Source organism: Podarcis tiliguerta (assembly GCF_965153285.1).
Source record: "Podarcis tiliguerta genome assembly, chromosome: Z".
Lineage (NCBI taxonomy): Eukaryota > Metazoa > Chordata > Lepidosauria > Squamata > Lacertidae > Podarcis > Podarcis tiliguerta.
The window spans coordinates 40,750,995-40,778,806 of record NC_139553.1 but is presented as its reverse complement, the minus strand read 5'-3'; the positions used below and the strand labels follow the sequence as shown (position 1 = coordinate 40,778,806).

Genomic DNA, 27,812 nt, shown 5'->3' with positions numbered 1-27,812 from the left:
TAAAGTGGTGCTTCAGGTTAAGAACCGTTTCAGGTTAAGAACGGATCTCTGGAATGAATTAAGTTCTTAACCCAAGGTACCACAGTAATGTGTAGGGATTCTGTAGCTCGGTCGATGCCCAGAGTCATACAGGTACCTTGACAGTAGGAAAGACCACTGTGCCATGATGGCGAGTTCTACTGGCCATCTAAGATAAAAAGGTGGTGGTGGGGAAGCAGGTTTTCATCAAAATAAGAAGTGGGTCAAATGTCTTCCCCATTTCTGCTTAAGGAGTAGCTGCGAATGTTGAGAAAATGAGATGGAGAAGACTGGGAGGTAAGCAAGATGCCAAAGGAGTATATAATGGCTCAAGAGTAGAAAATAAATTTGTGTATTTTATTTGTCGGGCAGTAGAGCTCTGGAAGAAATCACTGGAAATATTAGTTTGCAAATACTGTGGTGGTGGAGTCACCAGCTTAGTTTCTTCCAAAATCATGGTGTGGCCACAAAACAGAAAAAGGAGTACCCCCCCCCCCCGAATACCTCTTTTACGCAGAATGATGCTTGCACGTTTCCGTCCATTTCTGTTTTCCACGTGGCATGTATAATTGGCCAGATCTGGCTCCTTCACAACGTCAAAGATTAATGCCAACTCCACTATTTTTTCTCCAAGATGCTCTTTGAGAAGCCTAAGAGAAAGAACCATTTTTAGAAGATTGTCAGTCTCACATTGGCAGGGAAACTGAAGATGGATTGGATTTATTCACAAAGCATCTCTCTCTCTCTGTTCCCTCTCCCCCCCCCAACTTCCTCTAGATTGCATTATAGTATGAGTGCAAAAATTATCTTGTGGTGGAGGGGAATGTGGGTCAAGGAAAAGAGGTAGATGAAAAAGAAGGGCAATAACATGCTTTCATGCAGAAGGTTCAGTCCTTGCCATTTCCGGTTAAAACAGGCCTGTGGCCCACCAGATGTTTCTGAAGTATAATTCCTATCACCCCTGTCCTTGGGTCATGCTGGTTTGGGCTTATGGGAGTTGGAGCCTGGCAACATCTGGTGGGAGTGATGACTGTTTTAGATCCTGGACAGCTGCTCCCAGTCAGAGTAGATGATACTGGGATAGGAGAAGATATAGTCTGACCTGATATAAGGCAGCTTCCTCTTTTAGTTATGCAGTGACCCTTTCCCACAAATATGCTGGGGGAAACTGCAGTGATCTAAGAATGTGATCTTCAGAACATCAACTCCCATGTATATCCTGAATTATGGTTGTGGAATTGGAAAACACACAGTTGGCCAGATTCAACTAATGAGTCCCACTTGTGGAAGCGCCACAATAACATCTGTTTGAGCAGTAGGGCTTTCCGCCTCCCTCCATATGCCCTACACAGCGCTGGGAGATAGGTAGAATCCCAAAAAACAGTGGGGAGAGAAGAGAGGAGATCATTCTGGCTGGCAATCAGAAATGCTTGTACTAATGGAAAGATTGCTGTAATCCTATGCTGAATCCCTCTTGGAGTTAAATCATAAATTACAACAACATTTCACACAAAACTGTTGTGCTTCTTGACACAACATTTGGCAGAAAAAGACATTGGGTTGTATCCTTAATCTGGTACCCCCAGACTACTTGGGTACCCCAGTAGAGGGGTCCACAGATAGGGTTCTGTCTGAAAGCCCAGAAGTGGGCTGCTGGCCCATAGAACATCCCTGAATGGCATCCTGGTGGGCTTTCCCCATTAGATATGCATCAATTTGCCAGGATTGCCCCTGATGGAGATATCCACTAGCAAAAGGTTTGGCTGATTCAGGATGCTTGCCCTGTGCCTATTCCAAAATCCAGCTTACATCTGCAATCAATAAAGCTTTGGCCACTTTTATCCCAAGCTGGTGTCATGTCTTTCTTACTGCAATACACAGTTGTCAATCTCCTCCCTTGGTAACACTGGCCTGCTGCACTGTGGCCCTTAATCAGGTCTTGAGTTTACAAATGCATGAATGGTAGCCCTTGAAACACAAGCCTTGGGAACAGTGGCGGAGCAAGCCTGGGGTGCCTGGGCCGTGTGTGTGCCCTGCACCCAGGGGCGGGGCCAGCTGGGGTATGACGTTCTGCGGGGCCTCCGAGAAGGCTGCCTGCCTCCTCCCACTCAGCTGCCCTACAGCTGGGGGGGGGGGGAGGCAGTGGGCGGACCATTTGGGGCAGCGTGGAGCCTGCGGGTGCCCAAGCCACCGTGCCACTCCCAGGAGAGATGTGTGGCTTGGGCACTCTGCAGGCCCTGCAGTGAGTTCCGCCCAGCATTTTGTCACCCCCCTCAGTGGTGATACCCGGGGCGACTCGCCCCCACCACCCCCTTCCTCTGCCCCTGCTTGGGAACACGTTCTTTGTATCCAAGCCAGTTACGAAGATGTTGATGAGACCTGGTTTTATATATGACTAGCAACGACAGACTGCCACATTTACATCTGTATCACATTTAAGCTCAAGGCCTTTAACAACTTTGATACCTCCCCCCACCCCACGACTGAGTCATACAGATTTTGGTACACTTAGACTGCATATTTTCTACTTGCACCTGAAAGCTTCCCATGGAAGCGTGGCCTCTTCTCAGAATCTAACAAACCATCTATGTAACAGCAGTGATAAGTGTTCTCACTTTGTCGCTTTGCTCCTTCCTATAATTCCTCACGCTGTTGGAGGTTTCACTATCCCCCTCATTATCTCATGTGGGTGAGAGTGCAAAGAGGTAAATTAATCAAGGAGGGGTAAAACAAGGGTTTAATTCAATGTGCCTCCATCCTCACTCTTCACGCAACCCAGTATGAATCTCATTTTTTTCTTATCTTAAAATAAAATAAACAGGAAACATGGTGTGCGAGGGGGCGGGTAGGGGAGCAGAGATGGATAGACAATTTAATAGTTTCTGGGAAAACCTCTTGAGAAATTTGTACACTGTTTTATGGGCTCAACCAAAGAAAGAGAAAAATTAGCAACTGATAGGGTGATTTATATGCAGTAAAATTCAAAACTGAACAATTTTCCTCTGTTGCAGCAGAAGCGGCAGTATTGAAATTCATTGCGGGTTGCTTCCCAATCAGACACAATTCACAACCCTCCAGGCAGGCTTAAAGACTATTATTCCTTGTTTAAGAGGACCAGTTCGATTTACACAATGTTTTTATTACAGCTCTTAAAAACCCACCTGGCAAGGAGATTTCATTCTTCCCTCTTCCATGCTTCCCCCACCCCTCCCAATCAGCCATTCCTTTCACCACTGGATCAGGTGAACCCCACCATATCAGGGAAAGACCTCAGAGTTGATCCCACATCTTGCTGGATGATGGCAATATAGGCAGGGCTCTTCTCTTAAAGAGTCAGACTTTTTGCCTCTGTGCTACTGGTAAGACAGGTTGCTGGTTTTTACTGTTACTTTAACTGTTAGGAAGCCAAAGAAAGAAAGAAAGAAAGAAAGAAAGAAAGAAAGAAAGAAAGAAAGAGGGGTGTGGCTAAAAAGAACGGGTATTGCACTTGTTCTGGGGCTTTCTTCAAGGCGCAGATGATTCAACTGGGGGAAAGCATAATACTGGTGCCCATAGCACTTCTCAGGCACCCCCAGGCTCTCAACACAGCTTGGGATAGGGGGCAGTCTACAGACTGCTCTCTTCCTTCTTAGCATTCCTTCACTTCCTCCATCTAAGAGTGAATAAGCGCTCCTTACAACAATGCTTGTAGTAAGTTACCTGTACCAGTGGGACCTGATAGACAGAAAGGCAACCTCTTCCCCCTCTTTCCTGATTCTTTTTCTTTCAGTAACTACTTGTTGGTAACATAGATTACTTCCTTTAAAGCTTTGCTTCTTGCTTCTTCTCCAAGTTTAGTTTGTTCAAGTCAGTATGTATGTGCCAGTGTGTGCTGTTTTTAACTTCTTGACTCCATCTTGGCAGCATGCAAGACCTATGCTCAAGGCCTGAAGTTTTCTTTATTTCTTTCAACCAGCGGTCTTACCAGACTATTCCACCCCCACCCCCTGTACACTGCTGCAATATGTTTACCGTATTTTTTTGCGCCTTAAGACGCACCTGACCATAAGACGCACCTGGTTTTTAGAGGGGGAATGCAAGAAAAAAAATATTCTTTAAAGGGAGCGCTGAGCAGAGCCTGTATGCATCCCAGGCTCTGCTCAGCGCTCCCTTTCACGATCCACGTGGAACGTGTGTGCGGCGCTTGCAGGCTTTTCCCCGAGGAGGGAGAAGGGCAGCCTGTCACTGATGGTACAAGGGTCTCTAGAGACATCTTTGCAGAATCTCTACAGTTTCTTCAGGAACAAGAAGGAAGCACAAGTCCAAATGATGCCAAGGAGTTAGCCGTCTATCAACCACTCTGTTCAACACAAGCACCCTGCTAAGTACACAATTTTGGGATACATGGTTGTTATTGTTGTTGTTTTTAATTTTGGAGTGGTGCCATGTACCTGATTTCCCCTTCTTTAATGTGATTTTCGAGCTCTTCAATAAATCTCTCTCCTCGTGTCCAGTAGATCATTGGACCAGACTCTCCGCTGAACCCAAAAAATGCTTTGCAGGCAACTGTTAGTGGTTGACCTAAGAAAAGACACAGAACAAGGAAAGTTAGATGGATGGTTGTAAGGATGAGAGCACAATGGTCTATACATTTCTTTGTCAAAGAGGTTTTTTAAAATAAATTAAAAATCCATTTTGGGATTGAGTGCTGATGAGTTTTCCTTAAACCAATGAAACGTTCTTTTAGCCTGAGGCAGGCATAGTCAAACTTGGCCCTCCAGATGTGTGGGGACTACAACTCCCATCATCCCTAGCTGACAGGACCAGTGGTCAGGGATGATGAGAGTTGTAGTCCCCAAACATCTGGAGGGAGAGGTTTGAGGGCTGCATTCCTTTCTCAGCAGCCTTCTGGGGGCTGAATGTAAATGATGGATGGGGCCTTTGTACAGCAGGCTTCTACAAATACACATCCCTCACTGTCTTCCATCCAGGGAAACAAGAGGCATTACCAGAGTTCAAGGACACATTCCAGCCAGGCAAAACCACTAAAGGAATGTATGAAACAGGGCCAGTGGGACTAGGGAGAGGCTGAGGAGAGACCGGAGGATCAGACAGAGAAGCTCGGAGGGCTGCATTTGATATAGCTGTGTGTGAATGTGTGTGTGGCCTGAAGATAAAAATTTTGTGACACTTCTCCACAACATTAACCCTATCAATAGGCTCATGCATGCCCTATTCTTTTGCCCCATGCTTTATAGGCAGAGGTCCACACTTTCCCAGTCTGTATCCAAGCACTTTTGTTTTGCCTCATTGCTTTCCCCAGGAAAACTCAATCATTACTGCTGAATTGGAGTAAATTACATACTAAGTTTCCTGCAGATTGCCTATTGCTCCAATTTAGTGATAAAGAGCAAATTTTTGATGGAGGGGTGGGGATGCTGTTGGACCTTGACCTGGGAAGCCTGAACCTGTTCCTAGAAATGCAGAGCAAGCGTAAGTGCTGGTGAACCCTAAGTTTTTGTTCCACAGTCTGCCTTGAAGTAACAGAGGGCATCTCTATAAGGTTGCAGTTTTGTGCACAACTACTTGGGTGAAAGCTCCCTTGAACATGGTGCAATTTCCTTCTAAGTAATTTTGTATGGAGCTGTGCCAATTAATATGCTTTTTAGAAATGTTTAACATGTGCTCATGAGTGTATGCACAGCTCTTCTTTGATTTTAATAGGGAGAGGCACTTATAGCAATGTGAGAAAGGGGAAAGGAAGAAAAGCCCTGAGTTGTGGTCAATCAATATTGACAGCATCTGCCCTTTCTACAGTATATCACACTGGGAGGTACTAGTCAAACAGCTTGGGCTGCATGTTTCCTATTAACTGACCCACCAAGGTTTCTTTTTTTAAACCAAGAATTCAATGACAGGAAATGGAAATATTCCAAAGAGATGTCTAATTTCTACAAAAGCAGAAAACATTTCCTGAAGGGATTCACACTGTTAGAAGAAATTATTATTATTATTATTATTATTATTATTATTATTATTATTATTATGTTTAAAACCAAAATGCTGTAGGAATAATTTGCCCCATTTTCTAAGCAGACAGATTTGCAATCCGGCATGGAAATTCACTTCCTGAAATGTTTATTAAGTGCTGAGTTTAAAGTGGTTAGGGCAGGGGGAGTGAGCAGACAAATCCTACGCATCTTCATCTGAAGGTGATGTTGCTGGTTTCAAATGGACTTTCTGGTTCAGCTCTAAACTGCATTGAAAATACTTTGTAAGAAAACCTATCAAGTTTTTAATACTTGTGTGCTGAACCACACTTGGGGTTTGTGAATGGAGGAAATTGGGGATGAAATTTATTGGCGTAATGTATGTTGAAAATTTTGGAGAACGTGGAATGGGTTGGTGGATGGGATTTTATCAGTTGAAAGCTGGAAGAGGGAACAGGTTGGAAGAGAGGTGGAATTAGCCGATTACTAGGTCTAGTAGGGTTCATCCAAGACTTCCCAGTTTTCTGCAATTTTTTCATTACTCCTCAAACACTCTGGGATTTGTGGGCAAAGGCACTTAAATAATGCAGCTGAAATCCAGAGAGAAAAGAAATCCTGATAATACTTTACAGATCAAAACTGAATAAAACCTGGTGTATAGTATCTGGAGAGACAGAGAACCTTTGCCTTTCTTAAGCCTGTCCTTGTACATAGCAGAGTGACATTTAACCAAATAAACAGAAGGAGACTCCCTCAGAACTGTACAGTCAAGCAGGGCATGTGCTTACTCGGCAAATATCATTGAATTGCCTGGTTGCTAAGCAGTACCCCACTAGTGGTGGCCTTTGTGCTCTCAAAACACCCTGTGTTTTGGCACCCCCTGAAGGGTGGCGCCCAATGTGATTGCACCAGTCGCACTACCCTAAAACCACTTTTGATCCCACCCTAGGTTAGCTGATGTTCTGTAACCCTTAAGTTACAAACATAATGATCCCTGCTGTTGCACTTTCAACAGGGTTAAATCAAAGCAACTCCATGCTTCAGACAGGAAGCTGCTGCTGGTGCTTAGGATTGAACAGAACAAGAGAGGAAGCTCTTTTCTTTTCTTTGTTGCTATGCAAGAAGATGACTTCCTGTGCAGAGTAGCTTCTGCCTCTGTGCTCAACAGAGGTGGAGATGGGGGAAAACATACATCATGCACAATCTTCGGGGTGCGTCCCATGGGGACAATTTGAAAATTGGGAAATGCTGCTTCGACAAAGGTCTTCTTCCCTGGCTCTTGGGGCATTGTCCAAGGTTTCACATGCAGTTTAATTGCATTGTGTATTAGAGGAAAGCACTTCGCAGCACTCTGGTTTTAATTACTTTCCTTTTAATATCTCCCTTGGTTTATCTAATTAAGCATCAAAGGCCTGCAGAATGCATACAGCATCTTTGTCTCAGATCGATGTCCCTTTTGGCCATCAGAAGTGTAGTCCAATAGTTTAAAGATGCACTGGAGGAAAAATGGGAGCAGAGTCGGCACATTCCTGACGCATTAACATTTAATAGGATATTTCAAGTGGCAAAAAGGAAAGGTGGGCTGAGTAGAGTGTTAGAACGTCATTAATTCTCCACTTTAAAGTGGGGTCACCTTGTTACATGAAAGGCCCTCAGTTCCCAAGCTGGAAAAGTCTTCTTTAGCTTTCCTTCTTCTGTTCTGTCAATCAGGCCTGTTTGTTTCAAACTCCCTGCTGATAAGATCATGAAGGGCCTCCTCACTGGCTAAAATGACTTCTGATAACTTGATTGCATTATGCGTGCTTTGCTGGGGCACTTGCTCAGTGAGTTTGTGCGACTTTTTGCGCAGTGCACGATGACATCGTTCATAAAGAAACAGGAAGAAAAAAGGAGTGCCATCGCATTGACAGGTCTTGGATGCAGGCAAAATAATCTCTGCTGATTCCGTAACAGTCTTTGCTAAGGCTCAAAGCAGAGTTTGAAATGATCCTATAAATATTATATCACTTATCACATCTGTAGCTTAACTATTGCTAACTGACACCACCCATTAAAAAAAGCGACAATTCAATCTCTGGAAGGCTGACCAGGTATTCTTTTCTATTGTCATCCTTTTGACAAGTGATGCCTGGTAATTTTCAAATACTTAAGCATTTGGCACAGATCGGGGTGGAGAACCTCAGGCCTGAGGAATGAAGCAAGGATATGAACTTGTGCTGTACCCTACAGCTATGCCCCCTGCCCCATCCCCTTTTACAACAATCTGCAAATGAGGAATTTCCCCCACCTAGTGCAGCGATACCCTCCCTCCCCCACTGCACCCCCATTTATTTTTGCTCAATATCCAGCATAAAAAAAATGCACTGGGTGTTGTTAGGAGACTCCTATTCCCCCCCTACACAGCTACAATTTCCAGAGTTTTTTAAGCAGTCGATCCCTTTTCTTAGGGAACTCGGGAATGGAGCTCTGAGAGGGAAATAGGGATCTGCTAAGAACTCTCAGCACCCTTAATGAACCACAATTCCCAAGATATTTTAGGGAAGTCATGACTGTTTAAAGTGGTTTGATAGTGCTTTAAATGTCTAGTGCAGATGAGGTTTCAAATGCTTTCTCATGCTCTTGTGGCTTTTTACTAGAGAAACATTTTTTTTTAACTTGGTCCTAATAAAGGAATTGTCCTACAGTTAAACTTTGGGGTTCTATGATGAATATCAATTTCCATGCAGCTCATTTCAAACGATAAACTATAGGTGCAATAAGTCAGCTGAAAGATGCTGATCCTTAAGCAAAAGACAGCACATTTCAAAATATAAGCCATGGAACTCAGCAACTAAAGAAGCAAAGCAAATGACCAAGGATGCCACAATTAAACATTTGCAAAAAGTGAGGTGGTGGTAAAATTTTGATATTTGCAGGTCAACATACCCTTTCATCACAATCCACACTGAAAAAACACTTAGTTCTAATTCCTCACATTCTGAAATTAATGGTGCTTCCAGGTGGATATTAATTTTGAAGTTGGATTCAATCACATATCAGCAAATTCAAGTTGTACATTTAAAACTGGTCTGGTGCTCCTCTGCAAGAAACAGCTCCCCTCCCCCCGACTTTTTGTAATCAATAGGTAAAGCAACACGAAAAAGCACTGGAAAGTGTGGGATAACAATTGCTTGATGTGACATCATACAACCTCCCTGCAAGCTTTGTGCAAACAGATTAGGATGAATGGCCAAAAACCAGATCAGCTGGAAATGACCTTTGCTTACATTCAGAGGTTGCAACCTTATGATAAGTGGAACCTTATCATAGTTCCACTCCCTTGATTAACCTTCCTCCTTGCCACCCAGTCTAGGCTGCAAGCCCCCAGGAGCTAAGAACCTGCCTCTTGCTTATTTGCACTGCACCATGAGCACATATAGATTTATTTTTTTTGCTAAAAATCCACTTGAGTTTAGAACGATAAAGTGTGGCATATATTTAACACTAGGGGGTGCCCTTGCAATCTAAGAACATCCTAGATGCTGAGAAAAAGGATGTGAAAGCTGCTTCTCTGCTCAGCAGGTTTAGAGAGCTGCATGTAAAAGAGACCCTACTAATCACAAGTGTAGACAGATGATTTCTGCTCTGCAAAATAGACGCTGTTTACAAAAATGTTTTTTGCTATTGCCATTAAAAACACACACATTATTGCTGTTGTTGTTTTATTGCTGTATAGAAATGCTAGTCAATTAATTGTACACATTTTTGTCAGTTAATAAATGGATTAAATCACCATATATTTGCATAGAGATAACAATAGTTCTGAGAAAGAAGAGGACATCCCAATGAAAAAAGAAGAATGGCTCATGAAGATGATGGAATAGATGGCTAGACTAATTGTGAGAGTTAAAGAACAGAATGAAGAAAAATTTCTTGAAGAATGGAAATATTTTTCAGAATATTTGAAAAAAAAAGTCATGGCTATGTTAAAATGTTAAAACGCATGATTTGAAGTACAACAGCAGATGAGAAGTGGTAGTTTAATAATTTTTAATTAGCACATATAATGGGTATAATTATATACAGCTGCTTTATAAGGCAAGACAGTGGTTTTCAACCAGTGTGCCGTGAAACCCCTGAAAGATGGTCATGGGTATCGCAAGCAACACTGGCCTCTGTCCCTCTTTCCCATCCTCCCTCCTCTGATGCCCTTTTGCATCTCTGCCCCCCTCAGCTTGCACAGCTGTTTGGTGCAGCAGCCCTGGCTACAAGCTCCCCAGGCGAATGGTGCCTCTGGGGCTGCCCAGGGGGTGCTGGTTGCCAGAAGATGAGGTGGTCTTGGAGTAAGCAAGCAAGTGGGGGAGGGAGCCCAGCCAGCTAGTCCACCAACCCTTGCTGTTGGGAATGGACAGACAAATGGGAGGCAGGCACTGCGTTGGCTTTTCTTGTACTTGCTGTGTGCAAGGCCTGCTTGGGAGCTAAGTGCCTGGTACTGAAGGGGAGCCTTTCCACCATGCAGGCCAGGCAGTGCCCATTGCTGCCACTGCTGCCTCCCAAGGTGAGTAAGGTGCTAGCCTCACATTCACCTTTGGCCATTCTCTGTCAGGCCACTAAGGCTGAAGGCATTCTCTTCCCAGGCCCCTGTGGGGCAGAGCAATAAAGCACCTCTCTTTGGTGCATGGGCAGCAGCTCAGTGACCAGGGGCGGTGGCTGCCCGGAAGACTCCCAAGGAGAGAAGAGGAGGCTGAGTGAACCTTCCACAAGGGAGGGTGTTCGAAGAAGGTTGAGAGGCTGCCAGCTCTACAGGCAAGGGGTGACATAGCTGGGCTCCTGAGCCCTACAGAGGTGTTGCATGAAGAATGTAGTTGGTCAAGGGAGCTGTGGACTCATAAAGGTTGAAAACTTCTGCTTTACTAGAACTAAGGTAAGGTAAAGGTAAAGGTACCCCTGCCCGTACGGGCCAGTCTTGACAGACTCTAGGGTTGTGCGCCCATCTCACTCAAGAGGCCGGGGGCCAGCGCTGTCCGGAGACACTTCCGGGTCACATGGCCAGCGTGACATCGCTGCTCTGGCGAGCCAGCGCAGCACACGGAACGCCGTTTACCTTCCCGCTAGTAAGCGGTCCCTATTTATCTACTTGCACCAGGGAGTGCTTTCGAACTGCTAGGTTGGCAGGCGCTGGGACCGAACAACGGGAGCGCACCCCGCCGCAGGGATTCGAACCGCCGACCTTTCGATCGGCAAGCCCTAGGCGCTGAGGCTTTTACCCACAGCGCCACCCGCGTCCCATGGTAAGGTAGGGCAATATTATTCCCCACCCCCCATATTGCAGACCAGAGTGTGGGAGCTAAGTCTACTTCGCCCAACTCCACATAGTGTCATGGAGTGAGATTTCACCTGTCGGCGTATGTGATCCAACTTTTCTCTGCCACAAGGAGTGGAGAAGGAATTTCCCTGAAAACTGATGAACTGAAGAGGCTAGTTCCACACAGCCGTACCTATTGGCCCTAATAAAGGCACTTTCATATGAAATAGTTTTGCTCCTCTGCCTTCCGGCCTTGTTTAATCAGTTTAGCAACACTTAAGAATATTTCTGCAAGACGTTCAGTGGCTCCATTCCTCTCACCAAACTCAGCCAAGCAGTACTATAAAAGCAGGCACTGAAAGTTAGTCCGTAGTTGAAACAACATTTGAGTTAACACCATGCAAATGGTACTTTTGGCAGTTGTGTCAATGAGCATCAAGAATAACCTGCCAGTATAAAATGGGTTATTAAGTTACAAACCTGTACATTTCCTTGCATGTTAATTCACACACATGCACACACTTTAAAGCATCAGCTCTAACAATAGGCATGCACTAGTTCTTGGCAAGAGAAAGAAAATGCAAAATAGCTTGTGCTTGCTTGTCCTGCTTTGACCTGCACTGCTTGGTGGCTTAGCAACACGTTACTTCGTGTGCATACAGTGGGGAGGGGAGCCCTTAAAAGCTCCTGGGCCTTAAAAGAAATCTTGTGTGAGATGCAACTATAGAGTTAGAAAGGACCGTGAGAGTTATCTAGTCCAATCTCCTGCAACAATGCAGGAATCTTTTGCCTAGTGTGGGTCTTGAACACACAATCCTGAGATCAGGAGTCTCCTGCTCTACCAACTGTCTCAGAGAAGAGAGCCAGTGTAGCACAGCAGTTCAGGAACATGCTATTGCGCTCAGGTCCTGCATGTCAGCTTCCCATTGGAATATGGCTGGCTAGTGTGAGAACAGGATGCTGGACTAACCGGGCTACTGACCTGATTCAGTAAGGCTCTTCCTCTGTTGGACTAAGACCTGGAAACCAGGGTTCAAATTCCCCTGGGCCGGTCACCAGCTCTCAGCCTCTTATAGGATTGTTGTGAGGATAATATGGAGGTGGGGAGAGAACCATGTAAACCCTCTTGATCTCATTGGAGAAAAGTTGGACTATAAATTGTTACCACCAAGGTCTCCTGGTGATTTATAACACCTGTGTAGGTAAACACATGTGACTCTCAACCTTGAGAAAGTTGCTTCAGATGCTCTGGTACAAGGCTGTGCCCCCAAAAAGATGCAATGTGTGAAACAACCATCCAGTTTTGTAGTCCAAAGTGGTTCCCCACTGCAGTGTGTGACATGCGAGAAGAAAGAAGGAGTGTCAATTTTATGTTGCAGAGGAGTCATACAAGTGCAAGCTGAGATTGTGCTCTCAAAATGTTACTCAACTGGAAGGGTGACACACACATCCTTTGGATCAAAGCTATCACTTGATGAGCATCTGAAGAGAACGTGCAGTTAATCTGTCTCCTTCCCTTTGACACAACAGAGCTAGCTTCCACCACCATCACCACCACTGTGAGCCAGCCAAAAAGGTGCAGATTGCATGGGATTATAGGTCAGCCACAGACTGCTGGAAAGATACAGAAGTAGAGTGGCACATTGGCAGGGTGGCACATCCCAGCTACTTGCTTTGCTGCAGTGCCAGCTTATCAAAGTGCACCGGCTCATGGATTTAAGAGAAGGATTTGACCGCCATGCCTTGAACACCACAGAACATGTTTTCAACATTTTTAAGCATGAGCACATAATGATGGATTAGGTTGTTTAGCAGCCAGAGTGGAGTGAAAATGACCACTCCAAGGGCTCTACCTTGTTTGTCAGAAAAACCAGCCTGAGAGACAGCTGGTGTGGTGTTGTGTTTAGTGTGTCAAGATAGGATCTGGGAGACCAGGGTTCAAATCCTCACTTGCCATGCAGTTCACTTTGGGTCAGGCACTGCCTCTCATCCTAATAACAGGGTTATTGTGGGTATTAAATGAGGGGTAGGGTAGGGGGGAAGCACCATGTAACCACCTCGAGCTCTTTGGAGAAAAAGCATGGGACATACCGTATTTTTTGCTCTATAAGACTCACTTTTTCCCTCCTAAAAAGTAAGGGGAAATGTGTGTGCGTCTTATGGAGCGAATGCAGGCTGCGCAGCTATCCCAGAAGCCAGAATAGCAAGAGGGATTGCTGCTTTCACTGCGCAGCGATCCCTCTTACTGTTCTGGCTTCTGAGATTCAGAATATTTTTTTCTTGTTTTCTTCCTCCAAAAACTAGGTGCGTTTTATGGTCTGGTGCGTCTTATAGAGCGAAAAATATGGTAAATGATATAAGTAGATAAACAATTTGATTGACTGCTTTTCTAGGGAGAGAAAAAACCATTTTTTGGGTGTGGGCCTCTCCAACCAGATGCCTTTGAGAAGTCTCTTGGAAGCCTCCCAGAGTGGCTTGGAAAACCCAATCAGACGGATGGGGTACAAATAATAAAATTATAATGATGATGATGATTTTTGTAACCAGGATCTGAGTGAAACAGAGCTCTGCTCACCTGCAATTTCCAGCCACTGCTATTTTGAAGCATGCTGCCTTTTTTAAAAACTCCCCCCCCTTCCTGCTGCTGCGATATTAGCAGCAATTACGTTCTGCATCCCCCACAATGCCCAGCACACACTTGGGTGTCGTAGAGGAAGAATGGTGACTACCCTACTGAAAACGGTGGAAAAATTATTGTATTTTTGTGAGGGGTGGGGGAGAGGAAATTCTCAGAAATTTTCAGCTCAACTCTACTTGCAGCCCAGGGAGATGTAGACATATGTAAGGCTGCCTTTCATCCAGAAGTGTGTGTCTGTGTGTATGTGCATGTGTGTGTGTGTGTCTCTGTGTGTGATATTTACTATGAGTGCCACTTGGAGCATGGGATTTTCGAGCACTGATTTTCGAAGCAGTAAGAAGCCCTTCAGAATGAGATGTGCAAAGGGAGAAAATTCATCCTCATGCCCTGACATGCTCCAGCCAGTCAAATAATCATACCGCCAGGTTAAGGCTGCCATTTGCTTCTGCCAAGAAGCCAGACAATTATGTTAACACATTGTTTCTGATCTGCTGGTCTGCACTTGAACCCAAGCAGAGGTTGCTCTTGTTGACTAGTCACAACCCAAGATGGTGCTCCTGAGACTTGGCTGATGGCTGGGGTGGAGTGGAATGGCAGGAGACTGGCTGGGAGATTGTTTTCTCCTTGCCTGGTTTCTTCTATTGCATTCATTGTGCTACCTTCTTCCCTCTTCCGGGTTTCAAGTAACAAACATGCCTCTCTCTTAAAGGCAGGTTTTCTAGTTATGTCTGGTTGCCTTTTTATTTTATTTTATGTAGAATGGGAAGGAAGACACCATCTTCTTGTTTGCCTCAGGTAGCAGAAAGTCTTGAGCCAGCCTTGCACAAGGACCGTAGCGCAGCGGTAGAGCATCTGTTTCACAAATTTCAACACCCAGCATTTCCAGGTAGGACTAGGAATGTCTTCTGCCTGAAATCTTGCTGAGCTGCTGCCGGTCAGAGTAGACCGCACTGAGCTAGATGAACCAATGGTCTGACAAAGCATCTTCCTCTATTCCTAAGAATGTGTGCAGGAATCTTCTTCCTCTCTGGAAAATCTGTTGATGGAATGATGCCAGGCACATCTCAGGCAAGAAAAAGAAGAAGAAAAGAAAACCCATCTGAGATCCTTGTGTCTGAGGCAGCCTTTTGCTTCAATTAAGTTGTCAGCCTGGCCCTTCATCTCAGCATGCCCAGAGGGTCACCGCAGAGAGGGATTTGACTCAGAATTGGCTTAAAGTGAAAGTAATCAATGCAGAAGCATCAAGTATAGTCGGAGCCACAGTTGGTGATTGTTGAAGGCAGAAGGGGAGAAGAAGCAACAAGCAACTTCAACAACAATGGCTGATGCATCAATGCAGCCTTGTATAAATCTTCGTGCGTGTGTGTGTGAAAGAGATAGATAGATAGAGAGAGAGACTGGAATCATGCCTGCTATTCTACCTCCCATCCTTCCAGCAACTGGTATTCAGAGCATACTACCTCAGACAGCAAAGGTAGAACATAACATCGTGGTTAATAGCCCTTGATAGCCTTATCCTCTAAATTCATCAAATCCTTTTTTTAAAGCCATCCAAGAAAGTGGCAATCACTGTCTCCTGTGGGAGTGAGTTCCATAGTTTAATTATGCATTGTGCAAAGGAGTTCGTTCCTTTGCCTGTCCCAAACCTCCCAACACTCAGCTTTTTATCATCATCACCACCATCATTAAAATTTGTATACCATCCTTCATCTGCAGATCTCAGGGCAGTTCCCAGCATAAAAATACAATATAAAACCACAAATACATGATAAAAACAAGAAAAAGCAAACAAATAAATAACCTCCTTCCCACACCCTCTTGTAGATAGTCCTGGGTTCTAATGAGGGAGAAAAAAGCTTTTATCTATCCACTTTCTCCACACCAAGCATAATAATGTGAACGAAGCAGATACATGAACATGGCTTGAAATCCCTATCAAGCACCATGCCTGTTCTCAACTGTACAGAGAGAGCCTATGAATGGACAAGTTGTGCTTGTGTGTTCAGATATTCAGCTGCATGTCTTGAGGTCAGGAGAGGTGGGGAGAATAGGTAGAGTTCTAATCAATCCCCTCCATCATTGCAGATGACCCTCATGGTCTCTTCCAGCTCTACAATTCTATATTGACGGGTTGCCTATATAGGGCTAGTGTTTTTGTTAAACGGGTGGCAACTATTTTAGGTGCGTCCAATTGATGCATGATTGCTGATGTTTGGGTGCTTCTGGACCTGGAAGAATGCAGAATGGGGGCATAGTAGGGATAGGGAGGGCGCACTTATGCATGCTCTGCTGATGCATGCAGGGGACCAGGGGCAGAACCGCTGTGTGAAATGGTCACAGCCTGTATAGCAATGCATGGGCAGACTTTGGACTGCCAACTTTCAGTTGCATCCTGTGCAAGCCCAACATTCAATCTCTTGCCTACCTTTCTGCTCAATTCACTATGTCATAGGTGTGAAGCCCTGCAGCATCCCCTAGGCTCTGTGCCCTGTGAGACAGAGCCAGTCATGCTGCCCAAAATCGGCTTCTGTAGTAATGTGGCACAGACCATTCCCAGCTTATCCAGGAGGGGTTTTATCAGGAGAGTACTTAGCACATCTTATCAGTTGAGTATAGAACACCCACATACGCATCTACATACGCACATAAGTCATCCAACAAAGAGAGCCACTGATCCTCTCTTGACCAAGTACTAGTACATTTCTATTCCACCAGTGCTATTTAGTTTCACCCTGGCCTGTCCCTGCATGTTCACTGTAACCTTCATTTCCCTCACCAAGAGTTCTGCTTACCATCAGTCTTCAGCAATCAGCTGGTGACATGGAGACAAGAAGCAATACCTGCTAATGTCTGCAGAACAAACCTGGCCATCGCCTTCTTTTGGGAGCTGGTGGCACAAATGTGTAGGTAGCCCTTCTATTGCCCTAGCCCTGACTCAACCCAACGTTGCGCCACAAGAGCCAACGGAGAAAGCCAGAGTGTCCAAACTTGCAAATCTCCCTGCTATGCAGCCTTTGTCTTTAGTTCAGCATCAAGTGCCAGCAACTCAAATATCAGCATAAAAGAGTTAAGAACCTGAAAGGAAAGCAAGAACCCAAGGCAGAGCACAAAGGCAATGCAGTATTACCCACCCCCACCCCACCCTTTGTTGCAGAGACCTTTGTGCGAACCCTTGGTTCAATTTCGGAAAGCCATTTGATCCATTAAAACAGGTGCTGTCTGATGGCAATGTCTAAATTGATCTGCCTGTGCTTTGGGAACATAGGCCATTGGGTAGTGTACATTAAGGGAAGGGATGTTAGCAAAGAACTGGTTTTTTTAAAAAAAATAGTAAAGAGGGGTAGGGAAGGGATGCGAACAATAACACACATTGTGCTTCATGGAACTTTGAAGTGTCAGGCATAGCTCTAATGGCTTTAGCCCAAACGTAGCAGAGTTTTCCTGCACAGCGAAGAAGCTAGTTGAGGTGGAAATGACTAGTCAGCTAGACTCAGAATAACTATTTACAGGATTTATTAAAAGAGAAAAGAAACCAGCAGAGTTTCTGCATAGAAAACAAAGCAAAATAAATCCTTTCTTTCTCTCTCTCTCTCTTAACCATATACAGCACTCCTACTCCTAACACACCTAACACACCAAACTGTGCTAGCCTTCCTAGATAACAGAGTTGAGTGCTGGTCGTTAACCAATCAGAGTCAGTAGTTTCTAGGTCAAGCAGACCTTGGCTTTCTGCCAAGAGTAAATTGACACTGCCTTGAGTTAATTGTGTGAAGCCAGAATCTGTAAGTTTCCATGAGAATCAATTAACAGAAACTGAACACCCCCTCACAGATTCTGCTGGACAATTAACATCAAATAACACCTATGTAGGAGATTATTTTTCCAGCAAACCTAAACTCTTGCACATTTGCTTGTTCTTTATCTTTGCCAATGGTTTAGTTAATACATCTGCTACATTTTCTTCACTTGATACATAAGTACATGTGATTATATTGTCTTGTACACAGCAACGCACATTTTGGTATTTTACAGAGATATGTTTGGAACGTGATTTGAAACCCTCTGTTTTACTTAAGGTTATACAAGCCTGATTATCAATGTAAACTTGTACTGGTTCTCCACAATTTACATTTAAATCTGCTAACAAATGCTTGAAATAAATCACCTCGTTGCACAATTCACTCAATGCGGCGTACTCGGATTCCGTTGATGACACACTTACAATGTCTTGCTTGCGTGACCGCCAGCTGATTACAGCTCCACCGAACATTATGACTAGTCCTGTGACAGATTTTCTATCTGGCAAATTTCCCCAGTCACTATCACAATAGCAAACCAACATTTCATCCTCTGAAGAATTTAATTGTAACATATAGCCAATTGTCTGTTTGAGGTATCTCAGAACTTGTTTTACCCCTTTCCAGGCATTTAGTGTGGGTTTTGAGACCAATCTACTTAATATGCCTACTGCATAGCTAATATCAGGTCTGGACCACTGTGCTAGATACAATAAACTTCCAATTACAGAATGATATACATCAGGATGTTCAAATTCAGGACTCTCATCTATATGAAGTGTTTTTATGAAACCTGGATCCATAGGCACCACTGCCCCTTTGCAATCCTGCATCCTGTATGTAGTCAGTAGTTGTTTAACTTTGTTCTGCTGACTAATTAGGCAGCTGCCATCTTGGGCCCAGCACACTTCCAACCCTAGATATGTCCTAACCGGGCCTAAGTCTTTCATTTTGAACTTACTGGACAATTGCTTGGCAAACCTTTTAGTTTGTTTATCAGTTTTGCAAGCATACAATACATCATCTACATAAATCAGACAAAACTCTTGATCACTGCCTGTACCACGTACATAAACACAATTGTCAGCTGTACTCTGCTTGAAACCAAATGACACTAAGGCCTCATGGAAACATTTGTTCCAAGATCTTGCAGCCTGTTTGAGACCATATAGAGCTTTGTTTAATTTCAACACTGTATTGGAACCTGTCTCATAACCAGGCGGTTCGGCTAGATACAGGTCTTCTGATATTGATGCATGTAAATATGCAGTCTGGATATCAAAATGGTTTAACAGTAGTTTTCTCTTTGCTCCAAGCGTTAGAATCAGCCTTACACTTTCGCCCTTAGCAGTAGGGGAAAAAGTCTCGTCATAATCTTTTCCAGGCCTCTGAGAGTATCCTTGAGCCACTAAACGAGCTTTGTATTTGTACTTTCCTGTCACCAGAGGTTTAAGTTTGTACACCCACCTGCAGCCTACAATCTTTGCCCCCTCAGGCGCTGCTACTGGTGTAAAGACCTTGTGCTCATTCAGAGAGGACATCTCTTCCTCCATTGCCTGTTTCCAGAGCTCTGCTTCCTCTTTTGGTAACTTTAACACCTCCTGGAAACTCTAAACACATTTGCAGTATCCGGAGAAAAACGCACCGGAGGCACTCCTTTGTTTTGTCTTTTAGATCTTCTGGGAGAAAATTTTTCTTCTGACCCACTTTCCTCCTCAGAACTATGACCTCTCTTTTGTTGCTTAGCAACTGGTCTCTGGCTAATTCCACTTTCTTGAGAGCTCTTATCTGAACTTTCCTCCCCCTCAGACTCTGATTCTCTATGTTTACCTTCAGAGTCATGAAGCTCCTGAGAAGGTTCAAACCAAACCTCAGTATTGGCATGTAGTCTCTCCCAGCCACTATGTTCACAAAAACTGGCATTCCTGGAGATCACAATGCCATTTGTCCCTTCAGCAAAGCGGAAACCTTTTCCCAGCTCCTGGTAACCCACAAACACTAACTGTTTGGTCTTAGGATCTCCCTTCTTTCTCATTTGTTTTGGAATTAATACCCAGGCTTTTGATCCAAACACATGCAAATGGTCAATTTTGGGTTTTTTGTGAAACAAATTAAAGTACGGAGTTGTGCCTATTGTTTGATGGAAGAGCCTATTTTGGAGATAACACGCGGTGAGCATGCTTTCCCCCCAATAAGACATGGGCAAATCAGCATCATCAAGCATGGCAAACATCATATCTTGTAAAGATCTATGTTTTCGCTCTGCAACGCCATTCTCCTCTGGGGAAAAAGCGTTCGTTTTTCTATGTCCAATGCCACGCTTTTGTAACCAATCTCTGAAAGCATTTGACATAAATTCGCCTCCTCTGTCCGTCTGAATCCTTTTGAGTTTAATGGACAGAAATCTTTCCACAGATGCCACCCAGCCTTTAAACTTAGTGAACACGTCACCCTTATTCTTCATGGGAAAAACCCAAGAGTAACGCGTGGCGTCATCCACAATTGTTAATGAAAAACGCGATCCACCCCTGCTTACAGGAAATGGACCAATTACGTCCATGTGAACCAGCTGTAGCGGTGACTCACTAACTCTGTCACTTTTGGGGTAAGAGACTCTGTGGGTTTTAACCTTTTTACAAACATTACAATCAAGGTACTTGTTACAACTCTTTAAATCACCCCCATCAGCCAATTCAGACATTTTTAGTACACTTTTCCAGCCAGCATGCCCCAATTTTCTATGCAATAAGTGCACACAGTTGTCATGTATAGCTTTGTTATTCACTGCAGGCTGAGATTTACTGACTACTGCTGCAACTTGAGATCCTGCTTTAAGCCAAAACAAGCCTCCCTCTGACTTAGCAGTGCCTAAAATCTCACCAGCCTTCTTAATAATGCAACTGTCTCCTTCAAAATGCACTTTAAACCCAGCTTTTAGCAAACAGTCTACAGACATCAGATTGCTCCTTAATGAAGGTACACAAAGTACATTTTGCAGGCATTCACGAAGACAAGGAACAAAAACTGCACCCCCCGAAATCACTTCGGAAGTACTTCCGTCTGCTAGAGTCACCTGGCTGCGCTGTGCTGAGTTCTTGGAAACAAACAATTCATCTGAATTTACGATGTGCCGAGACGCTCCCGAATCGACCACCCAGACAGCTTGTTTCTCATCAGCAATCTTGACCTCTGCGGTCACCAGCTGAGCCGACTGTTTTCGTTTGAAGAATTTCTTTTTACGCTGCTGCTGCTGCTGCTCTTGTCTCTGCTCCTGCACCGGCCACTGAGACTTGACCAACTCCGGACATTGTCGTTTTAGATGCGCTGAAGACCCACATCGGAAACAACGCCTAACAGCAAACGCTGACTCCTCACCGGTACGCTGCTTTTGCGTCACCTCAGGCACGGCATGAGAACTCCTTCCAAACCGCCCGCCTGCAGAAGCCTCTGCAGCAAACGACCTTTCTTGCCTCTTCTGCCATTCTTCAATCAAACGCCCAGTGACATAACTGACTGATAAATCACGCTCCTGTAAACCTTCTAGAGACAAAACTAAATTATCCCAGCTTTCCGGGAGAGAACTCAAAATAATAGCCACCTTCTCCTGCTGGTCTAACGCACAGTCTCTTTCCTGTAGCGCAGTAAACTTTAACTGTAAACTGTGTAGGTGTTCCTGCATTGTAACCCCAGGCTGTAACATTGCCTTGTACAATGCCTTGCGAATGGACAGCTTGGAAACCGCTGTCTCACGCACATGGAGTTCTTTAAGTGCTTGCCACACACCTCTAGCTGTCTTGATTCCCCTCACATACGGCAACTGGGAATCTTCCAGCCCCAAGACAATTGTGGCCCTTGCTCTTTGGTCTTTATCGAGGTCTTCATCATCAGGCTTCGCAGGAAACGTACTCACCACTTGCCAGAGACGATCCCTCTGCAGCACTGCCTGCATGCGTTCCGACCACAGCAAGTAATTGGAGTCATTCAGACGCTCAAAAGCCATCTGAACTGGTTGTGAGGCCATCTTGAGAGCGATGTCCCTGGAACCCGGAACCAGCTACTCACGACCACCGAGAGAGAAAACAGGAACCACAGCAACCAGCATTCACACGCTGCGGCTGTTGTCCTTGTGTCCACTGCGTCACCAGCTCACAACAGTCAGGAACCAGCCAATGTCCATCTGCTGCACCAACAGGAACAACAACTTCTGGAACTACTGGAACTACTGGAACCAACACCGTTGATGCTGACACCACCACAACTCAGGCTGACAGCACAATACCCATAACCTCATGGAACTTTGAAGTGTCAGGCATAGCTCTAATGGCTTTAGCCCAAACGTAGCAGAGTTTTCCTGCACAGCGAAGAAGCTAGTTGAGGTGGAAATGACTAGTCAGCTAGACTCAGAATAACTATTTACAGGATTTATTAAAAGAGAAAAGAAACCAGCAGAGTTTCTGCATAGAAAACAAAGCAAAATAAATCCTTTCTTTCTCTCTCTCTCTCTTAACCATATACAGCACTCCTACTCCTAACACACCTAACACACCAAACTGTGCTAGCCTTCCTAGATAACAGAGTTGAGTGCTGGTCGTTAACCAATCAGAGTCAGTAGTTTCTAGGTCAAGCAGACCTTGGCTTTCTGCCAAGAGTAAATTGACACTGCCTTGAGTTAATTGTGTGAAGCCAGAATCTGTAAGTTTCCATGAGAATCAATTAACAGAAACTGAACAGTGCTGAGCCACATAATTCATAAATGCTTTGCATTAAAAAGGGACAGAAGGAGCCTCCCAAGGGACCGATGGTGTTCTTCGGAAACAATAGTGCAAGTATGCTGAACACATGGCTTCCAGATGTTGATGGACTTCAAGCCCCATCAGCCTCAGTCAGCATATATGGTAGTCTGGGATAATGGGAGTTTTGTCCAGCAACATGTTGAGGCCCACAGATCCCTTCTCTCCAGACTAGAGGATGAAGGGAAAAGACAGGTGCAAAGCTAGGCAAGAGATGCTGACAGAGAAGATAGAATAACATACATGAAGCCATTGGGAGTGGTTATTAGGAGTTTCGGAGCTGGGTGCCATCAGCATGCTGAGGACACTCAGTTCTATTTCTCCATAACACCTGAATCAGGAGAGGCTGCGCAGTCCCTGGGTTGCTGCCTGGACAGAGTTGGGAAATGGATGAGGGGGGAAAAGGCTGAGCTTCTATCCTGCCACGACAAAGGCACTTTGAGTGAGTAGCTCCTGTGTCTAAGAATTTGGTCCGTCACCTACCCTGGGTGGGGTTGCACTCCCCCTGAAGGAGCAGGTTCACAACTGAGGTGCTCCCAGATCCAGCTGTGTCACTGGAGGCCCAGGTAGCCTCTCTGGTTAGAACTCACGTTTACTAACTGTGGTTGGTTTGACAGCTTCGGCCATTCTTGGAGTGGGAAAGCTTTGCCACAGTAGTTCATGCACTGGTTTCTCCAAGGCTGGATTGCTGCACTGTGTTCTATGTGGGGCTTCTCTTGTGCTTAACCTGGAAGCTGCAGTTAGTCACTGCACCAGGATGTCAACACATGAGTAACATCTGAACTCAAGAGATCTGTACTGGCTACCAATTTGCTATGGGGCCAGCTTTTATATATTAGTATATAAAACTTTTAACAACTTGGGACCAGTTTGCCTACGAGATCACCTTACCTCACATGTGCCCACTTGACCACTTCAATCGGTGGAATTGGAACTGCTACAGATGCCACATCATTCCTGTTCTGCATTTGTAAGAGCTCATTGAGTGTGGCATCACTTGCGCTTTTGAACTCCCTGCCTATTAAGATCAAGCAGGCGCCTTCACTGTACTCTTTTTGGCGCCTGATAAAAACACCCCTGTTTAGGCAAGCCCATCCAGAGGCTGAGAAAGTAGAGATAATCTGTTTTAGTATTTTAAGTTTTGTATGTTTTAAAGTTGTAGTTTCTTTTGATTTTACTGTTTCATCTTTTGTAAACCGCTTCAGGGTTTTGTTTTATTTTATTTACAATCAAGCAGTGTATAAATTTTATGAAATAAAAATAAACAGGAAAAGTGTTATGCTACATTGCACCCTGTGGTGTAATATATTTATGTTTTTAAATGTAAGTTGCTTGGAAAACTTCTAGGTAACAAACGACTATAATTATCACCATCATCAACAATAATAATGTTGCATCCAATGCACTCAGAGTAGACCCATTGAAATTAATGGACCTAAGTTAGCCATGTCTACTGATGGCAATGTCAGACCATTTGGTAGATCAAGTTCAGCATTTTCTACAATGATTGGCAGTGACTCTCCAATGTTTCAGGCAGGGTCTCCCCCACCTCACATTCCTGTTCAGAAGCAGACTTGAATAGTTTTCACAGAGGCCAGGGATCTCTTAGCAAGGAGGCTGGTGTGTGGGTATGTGTGCCCCTGGCTGCTGACAGAGGTGATAGCAAGGTGTCGTTTCAAAGAAGAGGAAGAGCAAACAGCACCAGGCCTCTGTGAAAAATGCAGAATAATAAAAAAAGGATTTAATACTCTCTATGTGTACCCATGAGTCCAAATATTAATATTATCCAGCATTCATGCATGCCATTTTTAGGAAGCATTATGATGCACAGGGTTTTTGCATTTCAGATGACCCCCATCCCTTCTCTCAGCAAAACCACTCTTCAAAATTTCACTGCATAGTATGAGTCTCATTATTTATGGGGAAGGAATTGTAAGGTGGAGATGGAAAAAACAATATGAAAGCTTAATACTGGGCTTGAGCATCAGGCATGACTTTTATTCAAATATTTCTAATAAGTGGGGAATACTAATGGAGAGGGGAAAAGCTGAAGCACAAATGTAATCCAAGTGCCATAAAGAAACCAATAAGGTCTAAATTGGAACAATCAGGAGGATAACTTTACATAATGTAGCGGGACCACCCTGCAAGCTTTCAGTAATTTTGTGCCTACAGTCAAACAACCATTCTATTCATTGTGAGCAAATGTGCAATAGCTACAGAGGTCTGTAACTGATTAAGTACACTATAAAATAGCTGCTATTTACAATCTTGTGGCATCAGTTTAAAAGCTTGGACTATCCAGAACAGAGCAGAATTCAGATATACTATCTGACCAAGTGCAGCAATGTCTACCTACTTTCAGTAGTGGCAACTCTGCAGTAATTTGAAGTTTCCTGTGATAACTCAAACAGAGTTTTACACCAGCATTTTAAGCTATGTTACATACTCTCTCTCTCTCTCTTTTATCTTCCTCATATTATGACCTGCTTTCCTCAAATAACCCCCCCCCCCCATTGCTTAAGATTATGTTTCTGTTTTGCCATGGGATATTAAAAAAAACCTCTGGCTTGTCAGTGTGAACCTTATTGTTACTTGATCCTAAACTACTTGGATGCAATACTCCTGAGGAGAGAATAGTGAGGTTGGCAAACACCCTGTGTTAAAATAAGGAAGTGGTTCATGGATGTGATGTTATTTCCAGGCACTCCAATTTTGAGGTTAACCAGGCATCTCTAGCCATCTAGCCCTGAGTCCATGAACTGTTTTTATAAAGGAAGGCTACTCACTCTTTCATTTTAACTCATGTTCAAACTGGGAGAAAGGGAACTGTTGCATGGGCATGCCATAAAGGTCACAGGCTAAGGGTCACCTGCCCTTTAAGGCTTGGATTTCTCTCCTGTGGATCATGGCACCCTCCTCTGCTAAGACACACAAAGATGAAAAGCTTGTGTGCACAGACCTCACTTTCCAAAAGGGATATGGGCAGTGTAGCCTTTCAATGCCCTCTGCACATTCTTAAAGGATGCATGCATACAGAGGTGAAGGTTTCTTTTCTCTAGAGTAACCACAAGTAACCAATGTAACCTTGCCATTTCGGTTTCTGAAATGCGTTTTTTCTTCTCTCAACCTGTGTCTCCAAGCGATGCTATCTCAGCAACTGACTACCATAGGCTACTCGCACAGAACAAATCAGCTTATCCTTTTCAGACATAACAGAAGTGGGGTGAGGGGAGGAAATCTGCATCTCAAGAGCATCAGAAGGGTCATCTGCAAGGATGGAAGGAAGAGGGGATCATAAAGATTCTGCAACCATTGTGTGACCAGGAGAGACAGCCCCAGCCCCCAGGGAACATGGGAAAGGAAATAAAGACTCTGACAACGTTATATGGAATTAAAATTAGGCCACAACTTCATTAAACTTCCGAAGGTAGGAAGACCTTGTCTTAGGCCTTGGGTGTGTATCCCTCTCAGCCCCCCAGCCAGGGAACTGGGGCACATCAGGGTAAATGGGATATGGGGGTACTCTGCGAGATGTAAGTGTAGGCAGGCAGCAGAGCCCATATCACCACAAGCAGGGTAGTTCACTGACAACCTTTCAGTTGGGCCAATGACACCCATTTATGAAACTCCTTTAAGAAGGGACCTTGGAATCGCCAACGCAGTGGTGTGTGTCACCACTTCAAACCCGCCCCCCCCCATAATAGGGAAGAAAGGACTAAAGGTTTCCACCCAAGGCCATAACCACCAAAGTTGTGACGAATTGCTACGGGGAAGACAAAACCTGCCAATGCAGGAAAACTTCTTCCCAGTCCTTCAGCAGCAACCAGTAAAAGACCATAGCAGCGCCTGCTAAACAGGAAGAAAAAGTTAACCTGTAAACAAGAAACATTAACAAAGGGAGGGTAGGGAGGGTGAATCTCCAGAGCCGACTGCCTGGCTAATATCAGCTCCTCCCCCTACTTATAATGGGTCTGGCCCCACTTCCCAGGAAACGAAACTTAAAGCTGAGGCCGGGCATGAACCTCTGAATAATACACTGAGAAACAGGCCAGTCCCCTTCTACTAGCAAGTTCCCAGAGAACTGTAGCACCACACGCGATCCTGCAAAAGGCACCCACAAGATAGTGTGAGTGCTCATTTCTGCACTCCCATCTCCCCAGAGTAGGTAATATCTGTCAGAAGGCATAACTTTCCATTCTGTCCTGTGCTCATTGCATGCAGCACTGTTTCTCTTCCACTGCAGTTCGCCTTTTGCCAAAACCTACATTATTAGTCTTGCTGCCTGCCTGGTGAAGTTACATAACTTAGGTAATTAATTACACAAACTAAATTGTTATTATAAATTAAGAAATTAAGAAATTGTCCAGTTGTACCTTAGAGACCGACTAAGTTTGTTCTGGGTGTAAGCTTTCGTGTGCATGCACACTTCTTCAGATACACACACAAAAGCTTATACCAGAACAAACTTAGTTGGTCTTTAAGGTGCTACTGGACATTTTATTTATTTATTGTGTCAGACCAACACGGCTACCTACCTGAATCTATATTGTTATTATGTTTTTCAGCCCCATACCTTTCAGTGCAAAGGAAGCACAATGTGTGTGGGTGTGGATATAAGGCAGCTTCCTATGTCCCACAGGCAAGGCTTGAAGGCAATAGATCTCTCTTTATGTTGCTTCCTTGAGACCTGACATTCAACAGCACACTATTCCTGAACACGCAAGTTCCAGTTAGACATCATACTAATTCGAGTCCCTTAAAAAGTATTGTTGATCTCCAGGAGACTCAGGGGAAGGAAAAAGGGGTTTGCCAGAGGTCAACTGCCTTCTGATAGCAGCCATTCCATCAGGCTGTAAAAAAGGAAGCAGGGTCTCCTGAGAGATCAGCAACTTCTGGCTCCCCCTCTCTTTGGAATATTCCCATCACAGCTTGCAAGTATGGATGGAAAAATCTATCAGCTTTGGTTTGTCTTTTCTACAGTCTTAAATTCAGTTCTACACAGTTCCCTATCAGTTTGTGATTTAAAAAAAAATATCTTCATGAAAGCTCACCAGCATTTTCCTGTCATTTTTTTCTACTTGTAAGCAATTTTACCTATGTACACATTTTTGCAAAACAAGTTCTTTTCACTAATACATGCATTTGAACGAACACTTTCTCCAAAATTCAGAAAAGTGTGAACTTCAAAGGATGGCTCTGTTTCAGTTCACATATACAGTACTGTTTTGGAAAGTACACATTTGATAGGTTCGCCTGCGAACTGAATTGTATTTCTCTTCCATGCCAACTTGCAATGAGGAACTGGTTTCTGAG

General features: G+C 44.3%; 1 protein-coding gene across 6 annotated transcripts in view; it reads right to left on the bottom strand.

The window, feature by feature from the left end:
• Window positions 1-27,812, bottom strand: part of IL1RAPL2 (interleukin 1 receptor accessory protein like 2) — a 484,356-nt gene that overhangs the window by 28,563 nt on the left and 427,981 nt on the right. For all 6 annotated transcript variants that reach the window (XM_083422319.1, XM_083422315.1, XM_083422316.1 and 3 more), the window contains 2 exons: window positions 4,449-4,578; window positions 523-668 (listed from right to left, as the gene is read on the bottom strand). In XM_083422319.1, coding sequence (XP_083278445.1) covers window positions 523-668; window positions 4,449-4,578 — 276 coding nt within the window. The remainder of the gene's footprint in view (window positions 1-522; window positions 669-4,448; window positions 4,579-27,812) is intronic.